At 43.9% G+C, this 27,330-nt stretch overlaps 1 protein-coding gene and 1 long non-coding RNA gene across 22 annotated transcripts in view; one reads left to right on the top strand and one right to left on the bottom strand.

Annotated features, from left to right (window-relative positions):
- The window catches only part of LOC123384112 (extensin-like), a 239,517-nt gene that overhangs the window by 52,581 nt on the left and 159,606 nt on the right, over window positions 1-27,330 (top strand). For 11 of the 20 annotated variants that reach the window (XM_045053149.1, XM_045053147.1, XM_045053163.1 and 8 more), the window contains exons 2-25: window positions 117-248; window positions 4,110-4,131; window positions 5,074-5,162; window positions 5,418-5,480; window positions 6,220-6,286; window positions 6,451-6,589; window positions 8,345-8,446; window positions 9,130-9,190; window positions 9,297-9,332; window positions 9,414-9,481; window positions 9,606-9,700; window positions 10,708-10,784; window positions 12,237-12,378; window positions 13,279-13,355; window positions 14,813-14,954; window positions 15,855-15,931; window positions 17,389-17,530; window positions 18,424-18,500; window positions 19,958-20,099; window positions 20,991-21,067; window positions 22,525-22,666; window positions 23,561-23,637; window positions 25,095-25,236; window positions 26,131-26,207. In XM_045053149.1, coding sequence (XP_044909084.1) covers window positions 117-248; window positions 4,110-4,131; window positions 5,074-5,162; window positions 5,418-5,480; window positions 6,220-6,286; window positions 6,451-6,589; window positions 8,345-8,446; window positions 9,130-9,190; window positions 9,297-9,332; window positions 9,414-9,481; window positions 9,606-9,700; window positions 10,708-10,784; window positions 12,237-12,378; window positions 13,279-13,355; window positions 14,813-14,954; window positions 15,855-15,931; window positions 17,389-17,530; window positions 18,424-18,500; window positions 19,958-20,099; window positions 20,991-21,067; window positions 22,525-22,666; window positions 23,561-23,637; window positions 25,095-25,236; window positions 26,131-26,207 — 2,265 coding nt within the window. The remainder of the gene's footprint in view (window positions 1-116; window positions 249-4,109; window positions 4,132-5,073; window positions 5,163-5,417; window positions 5,481-6,219; window positions 6,287-6,450; window positions 6,590-8,344; window positions 8,447-9,129; window positions 9,191-9,296; window positions 9,333-9,413; window positions 9,482-9,605; window positions 9,701-10,707; window positions 10,785-12,236; window positions 12,379-13,278; window positions 13,356-14,812; window positions 14,955-15,854; window positions 15,932-17,388; window positions 17,531-18,423; window positions 18,501-19,957; window positions 20,100-20,990; window positions 21,068-22,524; window positions 22,667-23,560; window positions 23,638-25,094; window positions 25,237-26,130; window positions 26,208-27,330) is intronic. The other 9 variants (XM_045053164.1, XM_045053153.1, XM_045053157.1 and 6 more) reach the window with 9 other exon arrangements.
- The window catches only part of LOC123384118, an 83,851-nt gene that overhangs the window by 10,987 nt on the left and 45,534 nt on the right, over window positions 1-27,330 (bottom strand). The gene's annotated exons all lie outside the window — the stretch shown is intronic.

Raw genomic sequence — 27,330 nt, 5'->3', positions numbered from 1 at the left:
TGGAGAGGTGTGCTTATAACCTCCTGGAGGCTGGTTGAAGGTTTATAAAAATGATTCTTGGTGACAGATATTATAAATGTCTTTGCTATTCCTCATTATCTCAAATATTATTTCAGCTTGTCCATATTTTGGCTGACCATTTCCGTCTTGGCTCTCGTGTCTTCGGAACTCTGTGGAAGCTTGCCGTTATTACTGCCACCGTTGCAATTTGTGCATGTCTTATTTACCTCTGGAGAGTTGTCCTTGCTGTGAGTATACTAAAATACCTTACAGATAGGCTTTTAAGCATAAGTAAGCAGAAGTTTTTTGGTAAGCACAAATTTTTTACTAGACCATTTGTATGCACTCAGTACTTCAAATTTCCCTTTAAGCACGGCGTTCATTGCATCCCACAAATTGTAGTAATTCCAACATTCATTATCATTCAGATGGACATATTTTTACAATTCTGTGAAATGTCTCCTTGACCCTCTTCTTTTAGAATTTCTCTAGTCTATCTCTATTCTCTATCTTCTATTAGAATATCTCTCATATAATTTGTAGTTTTTCAGCTGTCTTTCTATTATTGATGTCTAGCTTACATATGTGTTCTGAGAACGTATTTTCTATGATTTTGTTGACTTCAAGTGAAGGTGTATTTTATGACCCTGAATATGGTCTGTGTCAGTGAATGTTCTATATGAGCTTGAGAAGAATGTGTATTTTTCTATTGTAGAAAGTGTTCTACAGATGGTCATGGATCTAGGTGATTGGTGATGCAGTTCAGTCCAACTGTGTTCTTATATTTGAATATCTTTATGCTCAATCTGTCAATGACTGATAGAGGGTGTTGAATTCTTTCAGCTCTAATAATGTATATGTCTACTTCTCCTATCAGTTGTATCAGTTTTTGCCTCATGTATTTTGGCACTCTGTTGTTAATGCATGTACATTAAGGATTATGTTTTCTTGGAGAATTAAGCCTTTATTATTGACCTCAGTATCTCCAATAATTTCCCTTATTTTGTACATGTTTTGAAGGACAATTTAATTGTTCACAGAATTCTAGGTGGATGGGTTCTTTTCTTTTAAGAGTATAAACATTTCATTCTTCTTGATTGCATCGTTTCTGAATTCTGAGTATTTTTTGTCCTGGTTCCTCTTGGGTAAGGTGTTATTTCTTCCATCTCCCTGCAACTCCAGCCCCCAACACTACCCCTTAGCTTCTTTCAAAATTCTTTGTTTTCAATTTTCTCTTGATTGAATAGTATATGTCTAGGGATAGTCTTGTGTTTTTTGGTTTTTTTTTGTTTTGTTTTGTTTTGTTTTTGGTTTGGTTTGGTTTTTTTGGAGGGGAGTATTTATCCTGCTTGAAATTCTTTGAGTTTCCTGAATCTGTGGTTTATGACTGTCATTAATTTTGGAAAATTCTCAGTCATTTTCACTTCAAAAGTATAAGTAGGTATTCCCATTTTGTGTATGTTACACCTTTTGTCATTGTCACACTGGTCTTGGATTTTCTCTGTTGTATTTTTAATTTTTTTGTGTGCGTTTCTGTTTTGGGTGTTTCTAGTTGACATTTCCTTCTGCTTGTTGAGTCTTTCCTCAGCTGTGTTGTGTGTGTTAATAAATCCAACAAAGGCATTCCTTATTTCTGTTATGATGTTTTGGATTTCTAGAAGTCCTTTTGGATCCTAGAGTTATCGTTTCTGTGCTCACATTCACCACCTCTTCTTGCATACTGACTACTTTTTCCATTAGAGTCATTATCCTATTAATCAGAGCGGTTTTACATTCCCAGCCTGATTATCCCACCATCTCTGCCATAGGAAGTGTGATTCAAATGCTTGCATTCTGTGTTCAAAATATGTGGTTTTTCCTTTTAGGGTACCTTGTTAAGTTTTTTGGGAAGCTTGGGGTCACGTCCCTGTTTTAAAAAACTGAGGTGAAGGCTTTTAGTGTAAAGTTTTGTCTTTACCTAGGTTTTAGGCTGAGTTTACTCCCCTATGAGACAGGAAGGAGGAAGAGCACTGTAGTTGAGTATTTCCCTTCATCTGTATTGCTTGTCTTCAGAAAAACCCCATTAGGCTTTGGAGAAATAGTTTCTCTGGAGGGCAGGCCTTCTTTTAAAAACAAATTTTTTTTTCCAACTTTTTTTATTTTTTTATTTTTGGGACAGACAGAGACAGAGCATGAACGGGGGAGGGGCAGAGAGAGAGGGAGACACAGAATCGGAAACAGGCTCCAGGCTCCGAGCCATCAGCCCTGAGCCTGACGCAGGGCTCGAACTCACGGGCCGGGAGATCCTGACCTGGCTGAAGTCTGAGGCTTAACCGACTGCGCCACCCAGGCGCCCCCTGGAGGGCAGGCCTTCTAAGCAAGAACAGAACAGCATGAGTTTATTTATAAGTGGCTGTTTTTCCTCTTTTCCTGCCAATTTAGAAATCTTTCCCTTCAAAAAGAAAATATGCATATTAAGTATTTGTAAGGCCATCTCTCTTTCCATTTCCCCTGCTTAGGAAAGGAAACATGTGACATTAAAGGACTATCCATGGTTTCCTGTTTGCCCTCCGTAGATACACTTTCCTATAACAACATTTTTATGACTCACTTTTTGATACCATGATGATATTCCAATATCCTGGCAAGATGTTGCGGCCTGCTTCAGCATCACATCATCATTCAAAACTTTCAAATAGGGATATACGTCCTACAGATCAAGAAAATGTGTCTTTCCCTTTTGTTAAAGTAGAGTCTTGCCTAGATTTTATTGAGCTCTAATTCATCAGGGGATGACTTGGGTCTGGGTGTTACTGGACCACCCAGACCAGGTTCTCCAGTCTCAGTGTCTTAGAAATGAACACTGATCGAAAGGGAAACAAAGCAGGTGGCGTTTATTAGAGATAGGTTGTATACAGCGGAGCCACCGAGAAAGAGGAATATCGCTCCCCCAAAGGGTGGTGTGCCAGGCTTATAAAGGCACTTTTCCAAAGGGTGAGGGGCTGGGAGTGGGGAAGCATCCTTCAGTCCCACAGTCATTATCTTATGGTTGTTACTTTTCAGTGGACACAAGACAATCACAGGATGTCTTTTTCCATGGTTGACGTGTTTTAGTGCTCCTAGAAAATAGAAATCCTAGTGCAGTCAGGCTTTAAATTGTTATTTCTACTTTTGCCCAGACAACCATTACTCCCTAATACCTGTTCTCTCTTTGGTTCACTTTTCCAGAAGTCTCCAGCATGGAAACTGTTAACCCTTGCCTTACACCAGTGCCTTTACAGGAATTAAGTTCCTCTTGCTTTTCTTATACCTTCTCAACGGGAGCCCTTTTTGCTTTGTTTTTGAAATGTTAGCCATCATTTCTTTTGGTGCCTGTGCTTTTGCCCTAGCCATGTTCCACTCTCTTTCTCATCTGATGATGTGTTTTGGGAAGACCCTCTGTTTTTAGTGATCTAGGAAAATCATAGCACCTGACATGTTGTAATTGTTTATTGATTCGGAAAGCAGCCAACCCTGTGTAACATTTCAGAAAGCTTTCTAGAGAATGAAAGAAGCGTGTCTTCATACAAAGGTTTCCTTTTCTTTCCTTGCCGCTTCCTTCCTCCTTCCCATCCCTTCCCTTTCCTTCTTGCCCCCCTACTGTCCCCCTCCATCTCTCTCTCTTTCTCTATCTCTCTCTCTGTCTGTCTCTTTCTTCCTGTCTCCCTTTCTTTTTTTCTTTTTTTGGCATTTCAAATGATCCTGGGTTCTGGACTTCAGTGTGGATGTTGGGTTTGACTACAAGAGAAAAAAAATCAGACAAATATTTTATTTATGTATTTTTAAAACTGTCCGCATTATGCACTGACAGAATTGAATATTTTGATATTTATTTAATATAATGTAAATCTACCTTTTGGTCAAAATAAGCTCTGAATCTTTATGCTTTTATCAGAAATGGTTTATAAAGAATCATGAACTAAATAGGAAATTCTACTTTTTTATTATATTAATGTTATGAATTCATTATGCTGACCAAAATGATCATTGTAATTTCATTGGATGACATTTCAGTATTTTATCAGGAAGAATAAGTTTTTACTATTACTATGTTTTGACCTCAAACTTAATTTTGTTTCTTCCTCTCTCAGACAGAGCCTCCAGTATATCCAGGTAAGATTTTAGGTTTGAGTAGTCTTTGTAATTTTTTTTCATTACTCGTGTTTGGTGTGGGTTTTAAGTTTTTAACTAGGGATAAATATGGTGACTTCTGATGTCTAATTGACTTGTTAACTCTTGAAAATCTTTCTCTTCCCTGTTAGAGGCTAAGGGACAATGTGGAGGGATTTGCCTCTCTTAAGACAAGAGGCCAGGGAAGGAAAACATCACAGGAGGAAGGAGAACAGAATGAGTGTAATTTTGCATAGAAATGATTAGGACAGAAGTGATGATATGAGCCAGAGGTGTGGAGTGAGTACTTTGCCATGACCTGGCTTTTGGTGAAATGTGAAGATGAGAAAACCCCCTTTGAGTCTGTCAAGAAGCCTAAGCTTAGAGAAGAAGCCAGGTATTGCCAGGCAGGGTGTGTGTCGCAGGAGAGGGTTAAACCAAGGTTTTGAGTCTGAGGTGGAGGGAGCCATTCATGCCAGGGGAAAAGTGAACTTGATGCAAATGGGGGGCAATCTTTCTGCACGACCCCATGGACTGTGGTGATTCTGTGGTGCTGTCTGTTGAGAGGCAAGGTGGCTACCTGACACTTAACAGGCCCTCAAAGACTGGTTGGTGTTCATCACTGTACATGCAGCGGTGGTGGTGATGAGAAGAGTGATCTCAGGGCATGAGAGCTCTCACATTGGGCCAATGTAAGAGGAGTTTGCACTTTGTGTCTGTTAGAGGAGTCAGTGTTCTAGAGCTTACATGTATAGGAATTTCAGTGAAATGAGGTTTCTTGGGTTTAAAATGCTGCTGAAACTTGCTTTCTTCAGGCACAATGAGAAAGCTAAAAAGTTAGTTACACCCATGTGTCAGATCATGTGTCTGTGCTGCTAACACAGTGGGATTATTTGATGTCACTGGTTTGGTGACAACCTTAAAAATTGTTTTATCTCCTTTTAGTTAATGTACAGCCAAAAACTGCAAAGAGCAACACGTTGGAGAAAGAAAACACAGAGCTGGCTGAAGCAATATCCATGTGGGAACAGAAGGTAGCATTGCCCTTTCAAATATTTCTTGTGACTTCATTTTGATTAGTTTTACCTCTTGTAGTTCATCCTACTGACCTATTTCATGTGTTCTATACATACTTCCAATTCAAGACAAGCTTCACAAATGTAATAAAAAACTACCTTTTTATTTGTGAAAGGAGTCACACATCAGACATAGGCTTATCTACCACGATGCTATTTTTTGAATTCTGATTCCTTTTTCACATGTTTTGTATATACATCAATGAATTAAAGATACATCTTCAAGAAGCTAAGAGAGAAAGTAACATTCACTCTGCTGAAGCTCTTAAGTTGAAAGTCAGAATCCTTTCTTTGCCTGGATTGCGTTCTAAAAACACAAGTAAAATTAAGGAATTGTTATGACTCATTCAACATGTTCTGTTGAAGGAGAACATCAGAAAAGTTGAGCACTTCAATAAAATTTTAAATGAAACCCTTCAAAGTGTACATGCTACCTTGCAATCAGAAAGAGAGAGAGAGAGGAATGTTAAGAATCAGGAAGTGCTAAGAGTTGGCTGATTTTACTGTAATTTGACTTTGGAGGCTTTTTGTTCATTGGGTGAGGTGAGCATAGCATATTCGCTTGCTGTTTACCATAGTAGAGAGTGGGCCTCTGGGAGACAAACCTCCATCTGCACAGCTGGCATTTCTCTAGGACCACCATGAGGAGTTTGCTATTTCAAGGACTAGGAAGTATCTTTTATTTTCACAACTAGGTCATTACCACATCATTCAGACCTGCCCTCCAAGATAGGGAGAAAATCCCCCAAGATAGTTGAGAGATGAAGGGCAATAGCAAATTGTATACTGCCTTCTTCTCTTAATGCTCAACAATGTTCAGTGTGGATAGAGGAATATTCTCCTAAGAAAGCCATTTGTGAGCCCTTTGACTGGAACTATTTTCCATGTTCTTTGCCTTCTCCTTGTTGTATTTATGCCCCAGGATCTTTCTTTGTTGCCATGCACAGTCCTGTTGCACTCACATTGTTGTGCGATCATTATTTCTTGAATGTATTTTCTCATATGTGTCCTAAAGTCAGAAGATGCAAACGGTCAATTGGAGGAACTGAGAGCCTGGAGGTCCAATATATGTGAACTGGAAGGTATGTTGTCTGTTGGGGAGAAATCCCCATATGGTGGCAATGACTTTGCATTGGGAAGGGAAAGAATGCCTTCTTGCCTTCACACTAGTTGCCCTTTTCCTGTCACCCCAAAACCAAGTCTCAGGTCATATGAACATGCACAAAATAACCATTTTTTTTTACAGCAATGAAAAAGGACCTGGAAGACATTCATAATGCTTTGAGTTCTACTAAAGCAATCAGGGAAGAAACAGCCAAAAGGCTGAAGGAGAGAGGAGACGTCCCTGATAAATTCTATGAAGAAAGAAAAATGGCTACAGCAAAGTAAGACGTTCATGTGATAATGGTCCCGAGTACTGTTGTATGAATGAATGAGGTGGCCGCTATAGATAAATATATTTCTTCTAGAATTGGATCCAGAGTATTTTTCCCAAATGCATTCAGGAGAATTGTGCCTGCCCTTCCTACCTTGCTTCCTATAACCTGCATTTTCCTTTCTGTCCTTAGTGCTTGTCACACATTCTTGTGTCATGTACTTGGGGTAGAAGAGGGAAGATACTGGCATTAAGCACACTGATAACAGGATCCCCTCTGGATCCATTTACATTGGCCTATAGGTTTCAATCCCATCCCATTGTCTTATCAGCCGGGAATTAGGTGATCTTTGTTCAGCACCAGACTTGGGTCAAAAATATTTAGGGAAAACATTGACTTATCTTGCTGCAGAAACCATGGGAGTTTCTTTCTAGACTGTGGGTTGGGATGGCATCAGTACTGCATCTCTTCATCCAGTCTGCAAGTGAGACTCGTATGAAGTGTGTCTTCATGGGTTCATTAGAAATTTGGTGCACCAGGTGCATGTTTCTTCTTTGGTCCAGTATTTCCTTTTGTTCTCAGGAGGAGGGCCTTTAGAGCCCCTCATTCACATTGAAAAGGAAATGCTTCCTTGTCTTCCCTGGAGACTCAGCTTCTGTTAGTCCTTTCCACACCCGGGGTGGAGCCTGCTCTGTCTCACTGGCATGTTGTTTTTGTTAATTTGTAAGCTCTTTGTGGGAGCAGGTAGAGCACCCTGACCACCTTTCTATCTTCACCCCCTTACAACAGAGCCTCTACATTACAGCCCCCCCAGAAAACATTTGCTGAAGGACTCCCTGAGAGGCCAGAAGGAAATGCATGTACCTTTCTCTGTCTAGTGCTTTTGTGTCCACTACTAACAGTCTTTCAGTTTTGCATGTGATTCTTGAGTACATCCAGTGCCAAGTTGAAACCCTTTAAAGCAACACCATGAACAAAATAGTCCGAGGGCAACACAGCAAACCAGCCTTTCTAAGCATTTCCCTTTGCTGCCTTCACTGTCAATGAACTGAGTCTTGTTAAATTAGACTGAGTCCATGAAGTTGGTAGTTTTCCATCTGAAATCTGTTTCCTGAAGACAACAGCCTGACTGTGGGACAGTTCACACCATGTTATATTTCAGCATATATTGCCACTCTAAGATTGACCTTTCCCTCCACCAGGATCTTTGAAAGAGTGGGCAGGGGTTGCACTCCTGAACCTTAGTGATGTGTGGGAGTGATTTGCAATGCTGGTGAAGCCATATCCTGGAAGGCTGTCTTTCATACTCAGTGTCTTTGTCAGGGTACAACTTCTGGACTGAGATTCAGTGCACTGCCCCATGGAGGTGTAAGGCAATGATGATCCCCTGCCTCATCCTAATGGGTACAGTTGGTCAGGCACAGGTTTTCACACTGACCTGAAATAGGCCTTCTCCATCTCAAACAAAAGACCAACTCTGGGAAGGCACAAGGTGCTATGTTATTTGATGACTTGACGATGAAGGAGTAGAAGCAGAGAACTAGAAAGGCGGCTCTGATTGTAGGCCACTTGGCAGCAGACGGAGGTTGAATGTTCTCTACCATTAAATGGGGTCTTCATTTCTCTGACTGTGTTGTCAGTCTGTGCATCGTTGGGGGAGGGGATAGGGATATGTGAATCTAGGCTTTAAGAGAGCTGAGAAGGAAAAAGGCAGAATTTCTGGACCTTGGCTACTGGACTATGTATATATCTTTCCCATCTTAGGAATCTGGATATGACAAACTGTGAACTAGTGGCAATGAAGAATCAGATGGCAACTGCAGAGGAAAATCTGAAAATAGCTACAAGGGACATAGATAAGTGCAAGTGAGTTCAGATACTAATTAGCAGCGGCTCATGAAACCCCTGTTCGTTTCTTAGTTCTAACCTTTGTACAATGGGTAGACTCCATGAATATAGTAATACAAACACAAATTCAGAGGACATATCCGTAGAGAATTAACAGATAGGAAAAGATAAGTATTAGAAAGAATAAAACAATTAAGCTACTAAACATTTCTGGGTCTCCAGCATTGACCTGCCCATGTAGAAACTTCATCCATGCCAACGTTCCTGAGGGGTGGTGTCAGTTGTCATAATCTAGAGGAAAGCAGTGTGTCATAGGATGAAATCCTATCCATCAACAAGGTAGTACCATCTGATGGTCCTGGTCTTTGCAACCCTAGGAAACCTGGTGAGTACACAAGTTAAAGGAGAATAGAACTTTATGTTGGCTTTATGATGAAAGTCACTTGTCACATGATGAATTAGGGCAAGATTGCAAATGGAAAAGAATTCTATGACCTCTAAACCCTACGGGCATGGAATAAGTAAGGAGAGGATGGAACAATAGCTTTGGTTCTGTACATTTATAATTGTGTGAAAAGTGTTTCATGTGAAAGGATAAATTGTATTGGTGGAAGATATGAGGATGACGGGAACATGAGCAGATTATTTATAATCCTACCTAATATTAGGCCTTATTTGACGAAAACAATTGTATCTCACAGACAGGAAATTGAACAAACACGAGAAGAGCTGCAGAAGGCAGAATTCACCTTCACACACCAGGTAACGTGAGTTCTGCCTGACATATTGAACCCTTAGTACCTCATGTGGTTGAGTGTAGTGGCCCTTGGAATTCCTAAACACGGACTTTTCATTGTTGCTTTTTCAGATCGCAGTTAATGAGAAGAATGCTCAGGACAACTGGGTAAGTGTTTTCTTTTTTCCTCCTCTCTCTCGTTGGTGCACAGTCTGGCACGACTGAAGGTGGATATGTTTTCTCCCCTAGATCAAGACTCGGATCTGGGAGAGGAAAATGGCGGAGCAGAGCCGAGAGGTCACCCGCTTGAAACACAGGTGTGGGAGCGTGACATGAGTTTTTATGGGTGTTTTGAGGGATGACAGCTGTGCTGTTTAGTGTCTAGTCAGAGGACGTGGCGTTGCAACCCTGATAGAAGTCCATTCTTTTTCTGTATCCAAGACTGGATGTGATGGAAGGAAAGAGGCTGCTTGAGGGATACAGGAGGTGGAGACCAATGCCTGGAAGTCCAGAGATGCAGAACCCTGCGAGGAGAGGTAAAAGTCATGTGGTGATGTGCAGCAGCCTAATTTCTGCGGCAAAGCCTTTTCCTGTGGGTGATCATTGTGTGTCCTGGACAGAACAGCAAACACTAAGGACAGCAGGTGGTCTGAAGGGGTGACAGAAGGGTGTTCTCCTCTGGTACTAGAAGCAGTGAGGCACTTGTCCCTGTGACTCGTGGAGCTCATGCCCCTCCTCTGACTGTGACCCTCCCACCTCCTCTAGCATCCCCCTGTCTGAAGAGCTTGGAAAGGATGACAGGACAGGGGCCTCATCCTTCTTCCCACCCGGACTCAATGTGAAGACTTTAGTTTATTTGAGGAGAAGGTCATTTATTGACTATTTTTAATGTTCCTTTATTTTTATTGTTGTGAACTGTAGACCTACATTCCTGAATCCAAGCTCCAAATAGCTTCACCCTCTGATGTTATCAGTGCACCTCTGCGGCTTCACTGCTAAACACCCATAGTTTTCCTTTACTCCTTAATATAATATCAGTCAAGTTCATTTCCATTCAGAAATAGTTACATAATACCGGCTCCCATGTGGAAGGCAGCTTATAGATAAGCTGAAAGACTGAACAATTGGTTGGAGTCAGAAGAAACACACCCATGCTCTTCTGTGGAGGGTTTTTTGATGTTATCCACCAACTGACGCTCTCATTTTAATTTTTATCTGAAATGAGATGGTGAGTTATTACCCCTCATGTGTATTGAGAAATGGCTGTTTTGGTGACGATTTCCTGATTTCTCTTTGAGCTGCCCTGTTGAAAGTTATTTGACTAATTATGAAGAACATGAGCCAGGACCCTATGGTTTCTTCATTAAGATATGATGGGATGGATCTCCCCCTTATCACTGGGGTCAACTGAGGCTTGTGGGTTACTCTCTGCCTCTCCTCCTGGTCCTGAGTGTGGGCAAGAGTTTAACACGTCACAAAATGTGGTGTTTGTGTGAATTCTGCACAGTCTACTAAAATCAGAGTAAACCTCTATCCCTTTCAGAGCCTTTAGTCGAAGCTGATGGCACTCCCATGAGTCACAACTACAAGCAGTCTACCAACAATGCCGAGAAGGACAAGGTAAATGCTGGGGCCATTTTCACTTGTAGGTCTGTCAGGAAACCCTCATTTGCGGAACAGCATGCTCTGCGGCCTGATCCCTGTTTTGTGTGTTGTGTGATATGTCTGCCTGTTTATATTTTCCAAATGCACAGCCTTCACCCAAGAGTATACAGTCTTCTGTCTTTTCAGCCCATCATCTTTTTTCTGGTCAGTTTAGTAGCCAAAGGAACTTAGAAGTTGACCACCTTATGGCTTTTCCCTTGTGTTCAAAATAACAACAACAGGAAGATACACTGCTCTCTATAGCAAAGTCTCTAAGCTTGTTGACTCCTAACACACTACCTCTCTGTGGGATCAGTGTTGTTGTTATTTTCCTCTTTCTGGTCACACTATTCATGTGTGAAGACTGTCTGTTAGTTGTAAACGTGAAAAGACGTCCCTCCATCTTTATATTGTGTGCCTTGTACAATTTATGATGGTTTTAGACAAAGTCATTGTCATAACTCACCACCTTCACGTCTTCATGGGTAAATGAAGTGTTTGGAATCCTTTCAAGCAGTATCTTAGGTAAAAGTATTCTGAACACAAGGTCCTTCAGTTTTATTCATATGAGCAGGTTCTCTTGTGTCTCCAGTCAGGGTTAGAGCTGATACCGTCGCTCATGACCCATCCCTGGAAATGTATACCAAAGTCAAAACACATTTGCATTAATTCTGTTTCATGAATGTCTGCCTCTTTTTTCCCATAGGATGTATTACTCTGTGTCTTGTAGTGTACACAAAACCAGAATTCCTTATGAATTCAGGTAAACACTTGGGCGCCTAGTACTCATTGATGTGTAATATGTTCCTCACAGCAAACATTTCCTCAGGTCCCCTACAAGACTCCAGGCATCCCCCACTCCCGAGTGGTTTCTTGGCCTTTGACAGCACTTGCAGAAAGTAGGAAGACCTCTTTCTCAGCCAGGGAAGCAGAGGGGGCCAAGAGTGGGGCCGGCAGGCAGAACTTGTCCCCAAGAGTAGCTGTGATTTCATGTGCAGAGAATGAGCTGTGTATTTGCAGTCCATTTTTCTGTGTTCGGAATAAGCCAAAAACAGAGCTTCTATCGTCACTGTAGTGGAGGGATGCAAAGTGATCCTGGACATGGATGTCTTCCTGTCTGGAATATGCTGCTTCATTAGTTTGGAATTACTTATTTTAATCCTGTAAGATGGGATCATTTTGTTCTAAATTCTCAGACCTGGGCAGGGACATGTGGTGACAGTAGTTTAACCGCCTGCGGTTAGTTGCCTAAGCTGTAGGTGGTACCCAGTGGCAGGGACAGAGTTTTCAGGTACTGATGCTACTCTCTTGGACCCTGGTGGCAGAGAAGGGGGCAGGTGCTGACCCGTACTTCTATGGCTTTCAGCTGCTTTGGGGATTGGTTCTCTTGTGTGGCATCTGCACATAGCTGTCACTTCTGTTCTGCAGGGCAGTGTGGATCCGTGGCGACCTCCTCCATCAACTGGAAGATTCTGCACACCCTACTATAGAGGCCACCCTTTGATCTGGGCACATCCACCTCCTGTACCAGGTTCGGGACCACCCCAAACCCCTCCACCTGCACCACTTGGTAAGATGATCTGGGCAGTATGAGTTGGCTTGCTAAGAACCTTCATCTAATTTTTGTTGTTGTTGAGTCTTTTTTAAAGAAATTTGTTAATGTTCATTTATTTTTGAGACAGACAGACAGAGACAGAGCATGAATGGGGGAGGGTCAGAGAGAGGGAGACACAGAATCTGAAGCAGGTTCCAGGCTCTGAGCTGTCAACACAGAGCCCGACGTGGGGCTGGAACTCACGCACTGTGAGATCATGACCTGAGCCGGAGTCGGATGCTTAACCGACTGAGCCACCCAGGCGCCCCGTTGTTGAGTCTTGTACAAGGTGCAGAGGTGGTACCACAGACCATTGCAACGCAAGGAAAATGCCTGCCATCATCACCACATTCCTTGAGTGTCTCACGATTGACTTATCATCCTTGTGTCATTTCCCCCACCTTGTGTTGGTACAGGTGTCTCTTGTGGAGATGGAATGGGGCTGTATGCAGAAAAGCAGGCATAGCGCTTCAGCAGATGTGTGCCATACACAGTCCATGTGCTGGGCGGTGGGAGGCATGAGGCGCAGCCTAACGTATATCCATCCAGCTGAGCCCCCAGTCATCCACAGTTGTTTGAGGAGTTATGAAAACACCTGAACCAGGGCTTTTATGGGTCTTCATCAGAGTTTAAAGAATGGCTCTCCCTTTACCTTGGGATCACCTGAAGCATCCGGGATACCCTGTGCATGTGATTTGGGATCTGACTGGGCCAAAGAGTTTAAGTTGCTTGAGGAATGAGGAGAGTGGTTTTTGTTTTTTGGGGGGTTTTTTTGTTTGTTTTTGTGGGTTGTTTTTGTTTTTGTTTTTGTTTTTGTTTTTGTTTTTTAATCCTGCACAATCTACTCAAAGCAGAATAAACCTCCATCCCTTCTAGGGCCTTTTTCAGATCCACATGTTGCTTCTGTGAGTAACAACAACACTGACTGTACCAAGAGGATCACGGAGGACAAGGTAAATGCTGTGGACATTTTCAGTTGTAACTCTTTGGCAAAACCCTCCTTTTTCTGTTCAGCGCTCTCTCCCGGCTTTGTGTCTCTTTTGTGTGTTGTAGGATATGTCTGCTTGTTTTTCTCATTTTCCAAATGCACAGCCTGAACCCAAGAGTCTACAGGCTTCTGTCTTTTCAGCCCATCATCTTTTTTCTGGTCAGTTTAGTAGCCAAAGGAACTTAGAAGTTGACCACCTTATGGCTTTTCCCTTGTGTTCAAAATAACAACAACAGGAAGATACACTGCACTCTATAGCAAAGTCTCTAAGCTTGTTGACTCCTAACACACTACCTCTCTGTGGGATCAGTGTTGTTGTTATTTTCCTCTTTCTGGTCACACTATTCATGTGTGAAGACTGTCTGTTAGTTGTAAACGTGAAAAGACGTCCCTCCATCTTTATATTGTGTGCCTTGTACAATTTATGATGGTTTTAGACAAAGTCATTGTCATAACTCACCACCTTCACGTCTTCATGGGTAAATGAAGTGTTTGGAATCCTTTCAAGCAGTATCTTAGGTAAAAGTATTCTGAACACAAGGTCCTTCAGTTTTATTCATATGAGCAGGTTCTCTTGTGTCTCCAGTCAGGGTTAGAGCTGATACCGTCGCTCATGACCCATCCCTGGAAATGTATACCAAAGTCAAAACACATTTGCATTAATTCTGTTTCATGAATGTCTGCCTCTTTTTTCCCATAGGATGTATTACTCTGTGTCTTGTAGTGTACACAAAACCAGAATTCCTTATGAATTCAGGTAAACACTTGGGCGCCTAGTACTCATTGATGTGTAATATGTTCCTCACAGCAAACATTTCCTCAGGTCCCCTACAAGACTCCAGGCATCCCCCACTCCCGAGTGGTTTCTTGGCCTTTGACAGCACTTGCAGAAAGTAGGAAGACCTCTTTCTCAGCCAGGGAAGCAGAGGGGGCCAAGAGTGGGGCCGGCAGGCAGAACTTGTCCCCAAGAGTAGCTGTGATTTCATGTGCAGAGAATGAGCTGTGTATTTGCAGTCCATTTTTCTGTGTTCGGAATAAGCCAAAAACAGAGCTTCTATCGTCACTGTAGTGGAGGGATGCAAAGTGATCCTGGACATGGATGTCTTCCTGTCTGGAATATGCTGCTTCATTAGTTTGGAATTACTTATTTTAATCCTGTAAGATGGGATCATTTTGTTCTAAATTCTCAGACCTGGGCAGGGACATGTGGTGACAGTAGTTTAACCGCCTGCGGTTAGTTGCCTAAGCTGTAGGTGGTACCCAGTGGCAGGGACAGAGTTTTCAGGTACTGATGCTACTCTCTTGGACCCTGGTGGCAGAGAAGGGGGCAGGTGCTGACCCGTACTTCTATGGCTTTCAGCTGCTTTGGGGATTGGTTCTCTTGTGTGGCATCTGCACATAGCTGTCACTTCTGTTCTGCAGGGCAGTGTGGATCCGTGGCGACCTCCTCCATCAACTGGAAGATTCTGCACACCCTACTATAGAGGCCACCCTTTGATCTGGGCACATCCACCTCCTGTACCAGGTTCGGGACCACCCCAAACCCCTCCACCTGCACCACTTGGTAAGATGATCTGGGCAGTATGAGTTGGCTTGCTAAGAACCTTCATCTAATTTTTGTTGTTGTTGAGTCTTTTTTAAAGAAATTTGTTAATGTTCATTTATTTTTGAGACAGACAGACAGAGACAGAGCATGAATGGGGGAGGGTCAGAGAGAGGGAGACACAGAATCTGAAGCAGGTTCCAGGCTCTGAGCTGTCAACACAGAGCCCGACGTGGGGCTGGAACTCACGCACTGTGAGATCATGACCTGAGCCGGAGTCGGATGCTTAACCGACTGAGCCACCCAGGCGCCCCGTTGTTGAGTCTTGTACAAGGTGCAGAGGTGGTACCACAGACCATTGCAACGCAAGGAAAATGCCTGCCATCATCACCACATTCCTTGAGTGTCTCACGATTGACTTACCATCCTTGTGTCATTTCCCCCACCTTGTGTTGGTACAGGTGTCTCTTGTGGAGATGGAATGGGGCTGTATGCAGAAAAGCAGGCATAGCGCTTCAGCAGATGTGTGCCATACACAGTCCATGTGCTGGGCGGTGGGAGGCATGAGGCGCAGCCTAACGTATATCCATCCAGCTGAGCCCCCAGTCATCCACAGTTGTTTGAGGAGTTATGAAAACACCTGAACCAGGGCTTTTATGGGTCTTCATCAGAGTTTAAAGAATGGCTCTCCCTTTACCTTGGGATCACCTGAAGCATCCGGGATACCCTGTGCATGTGATTTGGGATCTGACTGGGCCAAAGAGTTTAAGTTGCTTGAGGAATGAGGAGAGTGGTTTTTGTTTTTTGGGGGGTTTTTTTGTTTGTTTTTGTGGGTTGTTTTTGTTTTTGTTTTTGTTTTTGTTTTTGTTTTTTAATCCTGCACAATCTACTCAAAGCAGAATAAACCTCCATCCCTTCTAGGGCCTTTTTCAGATCCACATGTTGCTTCTGTGAGTAACAACAACACTGACTGTACCAAGAGGATCACGGAGGACAAGGTAAATGCTGTGGACATTTTCAGTTGTAACTCTTTGGCAAAACCCTCCTTTTTCTGTTCAGCGCTCTCTCCCGGCTTTGTGTCTCTTTTGTGTGTTGTAGGATATGTCTGCTTGTTTTTCTCATTTTCCAAATGCACAGCCTGAACCCAAGAGTCTACAGGCTTCTGTCTTTTCAGCCCATCATCTTTTTTCTGGTCAGTTTAGTAGCCAAAGGAACTTAGAAGTTGACCACCTTATGGCTTTTCCCTTGTGTTCAAAATAACAACAACAGGAAGATACACTGCACTCTATAGCAAAGTCTCTAAGCTTGTTGACTCCTAACACACTACCTCTCTGTGGGATCAGTGTTGTTGTTATTTTCCTCTTTCTGGTCACACTATTCATGTGTGAAGACTGTCTGTTAGTTGTAAACGTGAAAAGACGTCCCTCCATCTTTATATTGTGTGCCTTGTACAATTTATGATGGTTTTAGACAAAGTCATTGTCATAACTCACCACCTTCACGTCTTCATGGGTAAATGAAGTGTTTGGAATCCTTTCAAGCAGTATCTTAGGTAAAAGTATTCTGAACACAAGGTCCTTCAGTTTTATTCATATGAGCAGGTTCTCTTGTGTCTCCAGTCAGGGTTAGAGCTGATACCGTCGCTCATGACCCATCCCTGGAAATGTATACCAAAGTCAAAACACATTTGCATTAATTCTGTTTCATGAATGTCTGCCTCTTTTTTCCCATAGGATGTATTACTCTGTGTCTTGTAGTGTACACAAAACCAGAATTCCTTATGAATTCAGGTAAACACTTGGGCGCCTAGTACTCATTGATGTGTAATATGTTCCTCACAGCAAACATTTCCTCAGGTCCCCTACAAGACTCCAGGCATCCCCCACTCCCGAGTGGTTTCTTGGCCTTTGACAGCACTTGCAGAAAGTAGGAAGACCTCTTTCTCAGCCAGGGAAGCAGAGGGGGCCAAGAGTGGGGCCGGCAGGCAGAACTTGTCCCCAAGAGTAGCTGTGATTTCATGTGCAGAGAATGAGCTGTGTATTTGCAGTCCATTTTTCTGTGTTCGGAATAAGCCAAAAACAGAGCTTCTATCGTCACTGTAGTGGAGGGATGCAAAGTGATCCTGGACATGGATGTCTTCCTGTCTGGAATATGCTGCTTCATTAGTTTGGAATTACTTATTTTAATCCTGTAAGATGGGATCATTTTGTTCTAAATTCTCAGACCTGGGCAGGGACATGTGGTGACAGTAGTTTAACCGCCTGCGGTTAGTTGCCTAAGCTGTAGGTGGTACCCAGTGGCAGGGACAGAGTTTTCAGGTACTGATGCTACTCTCTTGGACCCTGGTGGCAGAGAAGGGGGCAGGTGCTGACCCGTACTTCTATGGCTTTCAGCTGCTTTGGGGATTGGTTCTCTTGTGTGGCATCTGCACATAGCTGTCACTTCTGTTCTGCAGGGCAGTGTGGATCCGTGGCGACCTCCTCCATCAACTGGAAGATTCTGCACACCCTACTATAGAGGCCACCCTTTGATCTGGGCACATCCACCTCCTGTACCAGGTTCGGGACCACCCCAAACCCCTCCACCTGCACCACTTGGTAAGATGATCTGGGCAGTATGAGTTGGCTTGCTAAGAACCTTCATCTAATTTTTGTTGTTGTTGAGTCTTTTTTAAAGAAATTTGTTAATGTTCATTTATTTTTGAGACAGACAGACAGAGACAGAGCATGAATGGGGGAGGGTCAGAGAGAGGGAGACACAGAATCTGAAGCAGGTTCCAGGCTCTGAGCTGTCAACACAGAGCCCGACGTGGGGCTGGAACTCACGCACTGTGAGATCATGACCTGAGCCGGAGTCGGATGCTTAACCGACTGAGCCACCCAGGCGCCCCGTTGTTGAGTCTTGTACAAGGTGCAGAGGTGGTACCACAGACCATTGCAACGCAAGGAAAATGCCTGCCATCATCACCACATTCCTTGAGTGTCTCACGATTGACTTACCATCCTTGTGTCATTTCCCCCACCTTGTGTTGGTACAGGTGTCTCTTGTGGAGATGGAATGGGGCTGTATGCAGAAAAGCAGGCATAGCGCTTCAGCAGATGTGTGCCATACACAGTCCATGTGCTGGGCGGTGGGAGGCATGAGGCGCAGCCTAACGTATATCCATCCAGCTGAGCCCCCAGTCATCCACAGTTGTTTGAGGAGTTATGAAAACACCTGAACCAGGGCTTTTATGGGTCTTCATCAGAGTTTAAAGAATGGCTCTCCCTTTACCTTGGGATCACCTGAAGCATGCGGGATACCCTGTGCATGTGATTTGGGATCTGACTGGGCCAAAGAGTTTAAGTTGCTTGAGGAATGAGGAGAGTGGTTTTTGTTTTTTGGGGTTTTTTTTTGTTTGTTTTTGTGGGTTTTTTTTGTTTTTGTTTTTGTTTTTGTTTTTAATCCTACACAATCTACTCAAAGCAGAATAAACCTCCATCCCTTCTAGGGCCTTTTTCAGATCCACATGTTGCTTCTGTGAGTAACAACAACACTGACTGTACCAAGAGGATCACGGAGGACAAGGTAAATGCTGTGGACATTTTCAGTTGTAACTCTTTGGCAAAACCCTCCTTTTTCTGTTCAGCGCTCTCTCCCGGCTTTGTGTCTCTTTTGTGTGTTGTAGGATATGTCTGCTTGTTTTTCTCATTTTCCAAATGCACAGCCTGAACCCAAGAGTCTACAGGCTTCTGTCTTTTCAGCCCATCATCTTTTTTCTGGTCAGTTTAGTAGCCAAAGGAACTTAGAAGTTGACCACCTTATGGCTTTTCCCTTGTGTTCAAAATAACAACAACAGGAAGATACACTGCACTCTATAGCAAAGTCTCTAAGCTTGTTGACTCCTAACACACTACCTCTCTGTGGGATCAGTGTTGTTGTTATTTTCCTCTTTCTGGTCACACTATTCATGTGTGAAGACTGTCTGTTAGTTGTAAACGTGAAAAGACGTCCCTCCATCTTTATATTGTGTGCCTTGTACAATTTATGATGGTTTTAGACAAAGTCATTGTCATAACTCACCACCTTCACGTCTTCATGGGTAAATGAAGTGTTTGGAATCCTTTCAAGCAGTATCTTAGGTAAAAGTATTCTGAACACAAGGTCCTTCAGTTTTATTCATATGAGCAGGTTCTCTTGTGTCTCCAGTCAGGGTTAGAGCTGATACCGTCGCTCATGACCCATCCCTGGAAATGTATACCAAAGTCAAAACACATTTGCATTAATTCTGTTTCATGAATGTCTGCCTCTTTTTTCCCATAGGATGTATTACTCTGTGTCTTGTAGTGTACAGAAAACCAGAATTCCTTATGAATTCAGGTAAACACTTGGGCGCCTAGTACTCATTGATGTGTAATATGTTCCTCACAGCAAACATTTCCTCAGGTCCCCTACAAGACTCCAGGCATCCCCCACTCCCGAGTGGTTTCTTGGCCTTTGACAGCACTTGCAGAAAGTAGGAAGACCTCTTTCTCAGCCAGGGAAGCAGAGGGGGCCAAGAGTGGGGCCGGCAGGCAGAACTTGTCCCCAAGAGTAGCTGTGATTTCATGTGCAGAGAATGAGCTGTGTATTTGCAGTCCATTTTTCTGTGTTCGGAATAAGCCAAAAACAGAGCTTCTATCGTCACTGTAGTGGAGGGATGCAAAGTGATCCTGGACATGGATGTCTTCCTGTCTGGAATATGCTGCTTCATTAGTTTGGAATTACTTATTTTAATCCTGTAAGATGGGATCATTTTGTTCTAAATTCTCAGACCTGGGCAGGGACATGTGGTGACAGTAGTTTAACCGCCTGCGGTTAGTTGCCTAAGCTGTAGGTGGTACCCAGTGGCAGGGACAGAGTTTTCAGGTACTGATGCTACTCTCTTGGACCCTGGTGGCAGAGAAGGGGGCAGGTGCTGACCCGTACTTCTATGGCTTTCAGCTGCTTTGGGGATTGGTTCTCTTGTGTGGCATCTGCACATAGCTGTCACTTCTGTTCTGCAGGGCAGTGTGGATCCGTGGCGACCTCCTCCATCAACTGGAAGATTCTGCACACCCTACTATAGAGGCCACCCTTTGATCTGGGCACATCCACCTCCTGTACCAGGTTCGGGACCACCCCAAACCCCTCCACCTGCACCACTTGGTAAGATGATCTGGGCAGTATGAGTTGGCTTGCTAAGAACCTTCATCTAATTTTTGTTGTTGTTGAGTCTTTTTTAAAGAAATTTGTTAATGTTCATTTATTTTTGAGACAGACAGACAGAGACAGAGCATGAATGGGGGAGGGTCAGAGAGAGGGAGACACAGAATCTGAAGCAGGTTCCAGGCTCTGAGCTGTCAACACAGAGCCCGACGTGGGGCTGGAACTCACGCACTGTGAGATCATGACCTGAGCCGGAGTCGGATGCTTAACCGACTGAGCCACCCAGGCGCCCCGTTGTTGAGTCTTGTACAAGGTGCAGAGGTGGTACCACAGACCATTGCAACGCAAGGAAAATGCCTGCCATCATCACCACATTCCTTGAGTGTCTCACGATTGACTTATCATCCTGGTGTCATTTCCCCCACCTTGTGTTGGTACAGGTGTCTCTTGTGGAGATGGAATGGGGCTGTATGCAGAAAAGCAGGCATAGCGCTTCAGCAGATGTGTGCCATACACAGTCCATGTGCTGGGCGGTGGGAGGCATGAGGCGCAGCCTAACGTATATCCATCCAGCTGAGCCCCCAGTCATCCACAGTTGTTTGAGGAGTTATGAAAACACCTGAACCAGGGCTTTTATGGGTCTTCATCAGAGTTTAAAGAATGGCTCTCCCTTTACCTTGGGATCACCTGAAGCATGCGGGATACCCTGTGCATGTGATTTGGGATCTGACTGGGCCAAAGAGTTTAAGTTGCTTGAGGAATGAGGAGAGTGGTTTTTGTTTTTTGGGGGGTTTTTTTGTTTGATTTGTGGGTTGTTTTTGTTTTTGTTTTTGTTTTTTTTTTAATCCTGCACAATCTACTCAAAGCAGAATAAACCTCCATCCCTTCTAGGGCCTTTTTCAGATCCACATGTTGCTTCTGTGAGTAACAACAACACTGACTGTACCAAGAGGATCACGGAGGACAAGGTAAATGCTGTGGACATTTTCAGTTGTAACTCTTTGGCAAAACCCTCCTTTTTCTGTTCAGCGCTCTCTCCCCGCTTTGTGTCTCTTTTGTGTGTTGTAGGATATGTCTGCTTGTTTTTCTCATTTTCCAAATGCACAGCCTGAACCCAAGAGTCTACAGGCTTCTGTCTTTTCAGCCCATCATCTTTTTTCTGGTCAGTTTAGTAGCCAAAGGAACTTAGAAGTTGACCACCTTATGGCTTTTCCCTTGTGTTCAAAATAACAACAACAGGAAGATACACTGCACTCTATAGCAAAGTCTCTAAGCTTGTTGACTCCTAACACACTACCTCTCTGTGGGATCAGTGTTGTTGTTATTTTCCTCTTTCTGGTCACACTATTCATGTGTGAAGACTGTCTGTTAGTTGTAAACGTGAAAAGACGTCCCTCCATCTTTATATTGTGTGCCTTGTACAATTTATGATGGTTTTAGACAAAGTCATTGTCATAACTCACCACCTTCACGTCTTCATGGGTAAATGAAGTGTTTGGAATCCTTTCAAGCAGTATCTTAGGTAAAAGTATTCTGAACACAAGGTCCTTCAGTTTTATTCATATGAGCAGGTTCTCTTGTGTCTCCAGTCAGGGTTAGAGCTGATACCGTCGCTCATGACCCATCCCTGGAAATGTATACCAAAGTCAAAACACATTTGCATTAATTCTGTTTCATGAATGTCTGCCTCTTTTTTCCCATAGGATGTATTACTCTGTGTCTTGTAGTGTACACAAAACCAGAATTCCTTATGAATTCAGGTAAACACTTGGGCGCCTAGTACTCATTGATGTGTAATATGTTCCTCACAGCAAACATTTCCTCAGGTCCCCTACAAGACTCCAGGCATCCCCCACTCCCGAGTGGTTTCTTGGCCTTTGACAGCACTTGCAGAAAGTAGGAAGACCTCTTTCTCAGCCAGGGAAGCAGAGGGGGCCAAGAGTGGGGCCGGCAGGCAGAACTTGTCCCCAAGAGTAGCTGTGATTTCATGTGCAGAGAATGAGCTGTGTATTTGCAGTCCATTTTTCTGTGTTCGGAATAAGCCAAAAACAGAGCTTCTATCGTCACTGTAGTGGAGGGATGCAAAGTGATCCTGGACATGGATGTCTTCCTGTCTGGAATATGCTGCTTCATTAGTTTGGAATTACTTATTTTAATCCTGTAAGATGGGATCATTTTGTTCTAAATTCTCAGACCTGGGCAGGGACATGTGGTGACAGTAGTTTAACCGCCTGCGGTTAGTTGCCTAAGCTGTAGGTGGTACCCAGTGGCAGGGACAGAGTTTTCAGGTACTGATGCTACTCTCTTGGACCCTGGTGGCAGAGAAGGGGGCAGGTGCTGACCCGTACTTCTATGGCTTTCAGCTGCTTTGGGGATTGGTTCTCTTGTGTGGCATCTGCACCTAGCTGTCACTTCTGTTCTGCAGGGCAGTGTGGATCCGTGGCGACCTCCTCCATCAACTGGAAGATTCTGCACACCCTACTATAGAGGCCACCCTTTGATCTGGGCACATCCACCTCCTGTACCAGGTTCGGGACCACCCCAAACCCCTCCACCTGCACCACTTGGTAAGATGATCTGGGCAGTATGAGTTGGCTTGCTAAGAACCTTCATCTAATTTTTGTTGTTGTTGAGTCTTTTTTAAAGAAATTTGTTAATGTTCATTTATTTTTGAGACAGACAGACAGAGACAGAGCATGAATGGGGGAGGGTCAGAGAGAGGGAGACACAGAATCTGAAGCAGGTTCCAGGCTCTGAGCTGTCAACACAGAGCCCGACGTGGGGCTGGAACTCACGCACTGTGAGATCATGACCTGAGCCGGAGTCGGATGCTTAACCGACTGAGCCACCCAGGCGCCCCGTTGTTGAGTCTTGTACAAGGTGCAGAGGTGGTACCACAGACCATTGCAACGCAAGGAAAATGCCTGCCATCATCACCACATTCCTTGAGTGTCTCACGATTGACTTACCATCCTTGTGTCATTTCCCCCACCTTGTGTTGGTACAGGTGTCTCTTGTGGAGATGGAATGGGGCTGTATGCAGAAAAGCAGGCATAGCGCTTCAGCAGATGTGTGCCATACACAGTCCATGTGCTGGGCGGTGGGAGGCATGAGGCGCAGCCTAACGTATATCCATCCAGCTGAGCCCCCAGTCATCCACAGTTGTTTGAGGAGTTATGAAAACACCTGAACCAGGGCTTTTATGGGTCTTCATCAGAGTTTAAAGAATGGCTCTCCCTTTACCTTGGGATCACCTGAAGCATGCGGGATACCCTGTGCATGTGATTTGGGATCTGACTGGGCCAAAGAGTTTAAGTTGCTTGAGGAATGAGGAGAGTGGTTTTTGTTTTTTGGGGGGTTTTTTTGTTTGTTTTTGTGGGTTGTTTTTGTTTTTGTTTTTGTTTTTGTTTTTTAATCCTGCACAATCTACTCAAAGCAGAATAAACCTCCATCCCTTCTAGGGCCTTTTTCAGATCCACATGTTGCTTCTGTGAGTAACAACAACACTGACTGTACCAAGAGGATCACGGAGGACAAGGTAAATGCTGTGGACATTTTCAGTTGTAACTCTTTGGCAAAACCCTCCTTTTTCTGTTCAGCGCTCTCTCCCCGCTTTGTGTCTCTTTTGTGTGTTGTAGGATATGTCTGCTTGTTTTTCTCATTTTCCAAATGCACAGCCTGAACCCAAGAGTCTACAGGCTTCTGTCTTTTCAGCCCATCATCTTTTTTCTGGTCAGTTTAGTAGCCAAAGGAACTTAGAAGTTGACCACCTTATGGCTTTTCCCTTGTGTTCAAAATAACAACAACAGGAAGATACACTGCACTCTATAGCAAAGTCTCTAAGCTTGTTGACTCCTAACACACTACCTCTCTGTGGGATCAGTGTTGTTGTTATTTTCCTCTTTCTGGTCACACTATTCATGTGTGAAGACTGTCTGTTAGTTGTAAACGTGAAAAGACGTCCCTCCATCTTTATATTGTGTGCCTTGTACAATTTATGATGGTTTTAGACAAAGTCATTGTCATAACTCACCACCTTCACGTCTTCATGGGTAAATGAAGTGTTTGGAATCCTTTCAAGCAGTATCTTAGGTAAAAGTATTCTGAACACAAGGTCCTTCAGTTTTATTCATATGAGCAGGTTCTCTTGTGTCTCCAGTCAGGGTTAGAGCTGATACCGTCGCTCATGACCCATCCCTGGAAATGTATACCAAAGTCAAAACACATTTGCATTAATTCTGTTTCATGAATGTCTGCCTCTTTTTTCCCATAGGATGTATTACTCTGTGTCTTGTAGTGTACACAAAACCAGAATTCCTTATGAATTCAGGTAAACACTTGGGCGCCTAGTACTCATTGATGTGTAATATGTTCCTCACAGCAAACATTTCCTCAGGTCCCCTACAAGACTCCAGGCATCCCCCACTCCCGAGTGGTTTCTTGGCCTTTGACAGCACTTGCAGAAAGTAGGAAGACCTCTTTCTCAGCCAGGGAAGCAGAGGGGGCCAAGTGTGGGGCCGGCAGGCAGAACTTGTCCCCAAGAGTAGCTGTGATTTCATGTGCAGAGAATGAGCTGTGTATTTGCAGTCCATTTTTCTGTGTTCGGAATAAGCCAAAAACAGAGCTTCTATCGTCACTGTAGTGGAGGGATGCAAAGTGATCCTGGACATGGATGTCTTCCTGTCTGGAATATGCTGCTTCATTAGTTTGGAATTACTTATTTTAATCCTGTAAGATGGGATCATTTTGTTCTAAATTCTCAGACCTGGGCAGGGACATGTGGTGACAGTAGTTTAACCGCCTGCGGTTAGTTGCCTAAGCTGTAGGTGGTACCCAGTGGCAGGGACAGAGTTTTCAGGTACTGATGCTACTCTCTTGGACCCTGGTGGCAGAGAAGGGGGCAGGTGCTGACCCGTACTTCTATGGCTTTCAGCTGCTTTGGGGATTGGTTCTCTTGTGTGGCATCTGCACATAGCTGTCACTTCTGTTCTGCAGGGCAGTGTGGATCCGTGGCGACCTCCTCCATCAACTGGAAGATTCTGCACACCCTACTATAGAGGCCACCCTTTGATCTGGGCACATCCACCTCCTGTACCAGGTTCGGGACCACCCCAAACCCCTCCACCTGCACCACTTGGTAAGATGATCTGGGCAGTATGAGTTGGCTTGCTAAGAACCTTCATCTAATTTTTGTTGTTGTTGAGTCTTTTTTAAAGAAATTTGTTAATGTTCATTTATTTTTGAGACAGACAGACAGAGACAGAGCATGAATGGGGGAGGGTCAGAGAGAGGGAGACACAGAATCTGAAGCAGGTTCCAGGCTCTGAGCTGTCAACACAGAGCCCGACGTGGGGCTGGAACTCACGCACTGTGAGATCATGACCTGAGCCGGAGTCGGATGCTTAACCGACTGAGCCACCCAGGCGCCCCGTTGTTGAGTCTTGTACAAGGTGCAGAGGTGGTACCACAGACCATTGCAACGCAAGGAAAATGCCTGCCATCATCACCACATTCCTTGAGTGTCTCACGATTGACTTACCATCCTTGTGTCATTTCCCCCACCTTGTGTTGGTACAGGTGTCTCTTGTGGAGATGGAATGGGGCTGTATGCAGAAAAGCAGGCATAGCGCTTCAGCAGATGTGTGCCATACACAGTCCATGTGCTGGGCGGTGGGAGGCATGAGGCGCAGCCTAACGTATATCCATCCAGCTGAGCCCCCAGTCATCCACAGTTGTTTGAGGAGTTATGAAAACACCTGAACCAGGGCTTTTATGGGTCTTCATCAGAGTTTAAAGAATGGCTCTCCCTTTACCTTGGGATCACCTGAAGCATGCGGGATACCCTGTGCATGTGATTTGGGATCTGACTGGGCCAAAGAGTTTAAGTTGCTTGAGGAATGAGGAGAGTGGTTTTTGTTTTTTGGGGGGTTTTTTTGTTTGTTTTTGTGGGTTGTTTTTGTTTTTGTTTTTGTTTTTGTTTTTTAATCCTGCACAATCTACTCAAAGCAGAATAAACCTCCATCCCTTCTAGGGCCTTTTTCAGATCCACATGTTGCTTCTGTGAGTAACAACAACACTGACTGTACCAAGAGGATCACGGAGGACAAGGTAAATGCTGTGGACATTTTCAGTTGTAACTCTTTGACAAAACCCTCCTTTTTCTGTTCAGCGCTCTCTCCCGGCTTTGTGTCTCTTTTGTGTGTTGTAGGATATGTCTGCTTGTTTTTCTCATTTTCCAAATGCAGAGCCTGAACCCAAGAGTCTACAGGCTTCTGTCTTTTCAGCCCATCATCTTTTTTCTGGTCAGTTTAGTAGCCAAAGGAACTTAGAAGTTGACCACCTTATGGCTTTTCCCTTGTGTTCAAAATAACAACAACAGGAAGATACACTGCACTCTATAGCAAAGTCTCTAAGCTTGTTGACTCCTAACACACTACCTCTCTGTGGGATCAGTGTTGTTGTTATTTTCCTCTTTCTGGTCACACTATTCATGTGTGAAGACTGTCTGTTAGTTGTAAACATGAAAAGACGTCCCTCCATCTTTATATTGTGTGCCTTGTACAATTTATGATGGTTTTAGACAAAGTCATTGTCATAACTCACCACCTTCACGTCTTCATGGGTAAATGAAGTGTTTGGAATCCTTTCAAGCAGTATCTTAGGTAAAAGTATTCTGAACACAAGGTCCTTCAGTTTTATTCATATGAGCAGGTTCTCTTGTGTCTCCAGTCAGGGTTAGAGCTGATACCGTCGCTCATGACCCATCCCTGGAAATGTATACCAAAGTCAAAACACATTTGCATTAATTCTGTTTCATGAATGTCTGCCTCTTTTTTCCCATAGGATGTATTACTCTGTGTCTTGTAGTGTACACAAAACCAGAATTCCTTATGAATTCAGGTAAACACTTGGGCGCCTAGTACTCATTGATGTGTAATATGTTCCTCACAGCAAACATTTCCTCAGGTCCCCTACAAGACTCCAGGCATCCCCCACTCCCGAGTGGTTTCTTGGCCTTTGACAGCACTTGCAGAAAGTAGGAAGACCTCTTTCTCAGCCAGGGAAGCAGAGGGGGCCAAGAGTGGGGCCGGCAGGCAGAACTTGTCCCCAAGAGTAGCTGTGATTTCATGTGCAGAGAATGAGCTGTGTATTTGCAGTCCATTTTTCTGTGTTCGGAATAAGCCAAAAACAGAGCTTCTATCGTCACTGTAGTGGAGGGATGCAAAGTGAT

This window comes from Felis catus, chromosome A2 (assembly GCF_018350175.1).
Source record: "Felis catus isolate Fca126 chromosome A2, F.catus_Fca126_mat1.0, whole genome shotgun sequence".
In the NCBI taxonomy this organism is placed as follows: Eukaryota; Metazoa; Chordata; class Mammalia; order Carnivora; family Felidae; genus Felis; species Felis catus.
The sequence above is the reverse complement of the archived record's forward strand: the minus strand, read 5'-3'. Positions and strand labels throughout refer to the sequence as shown.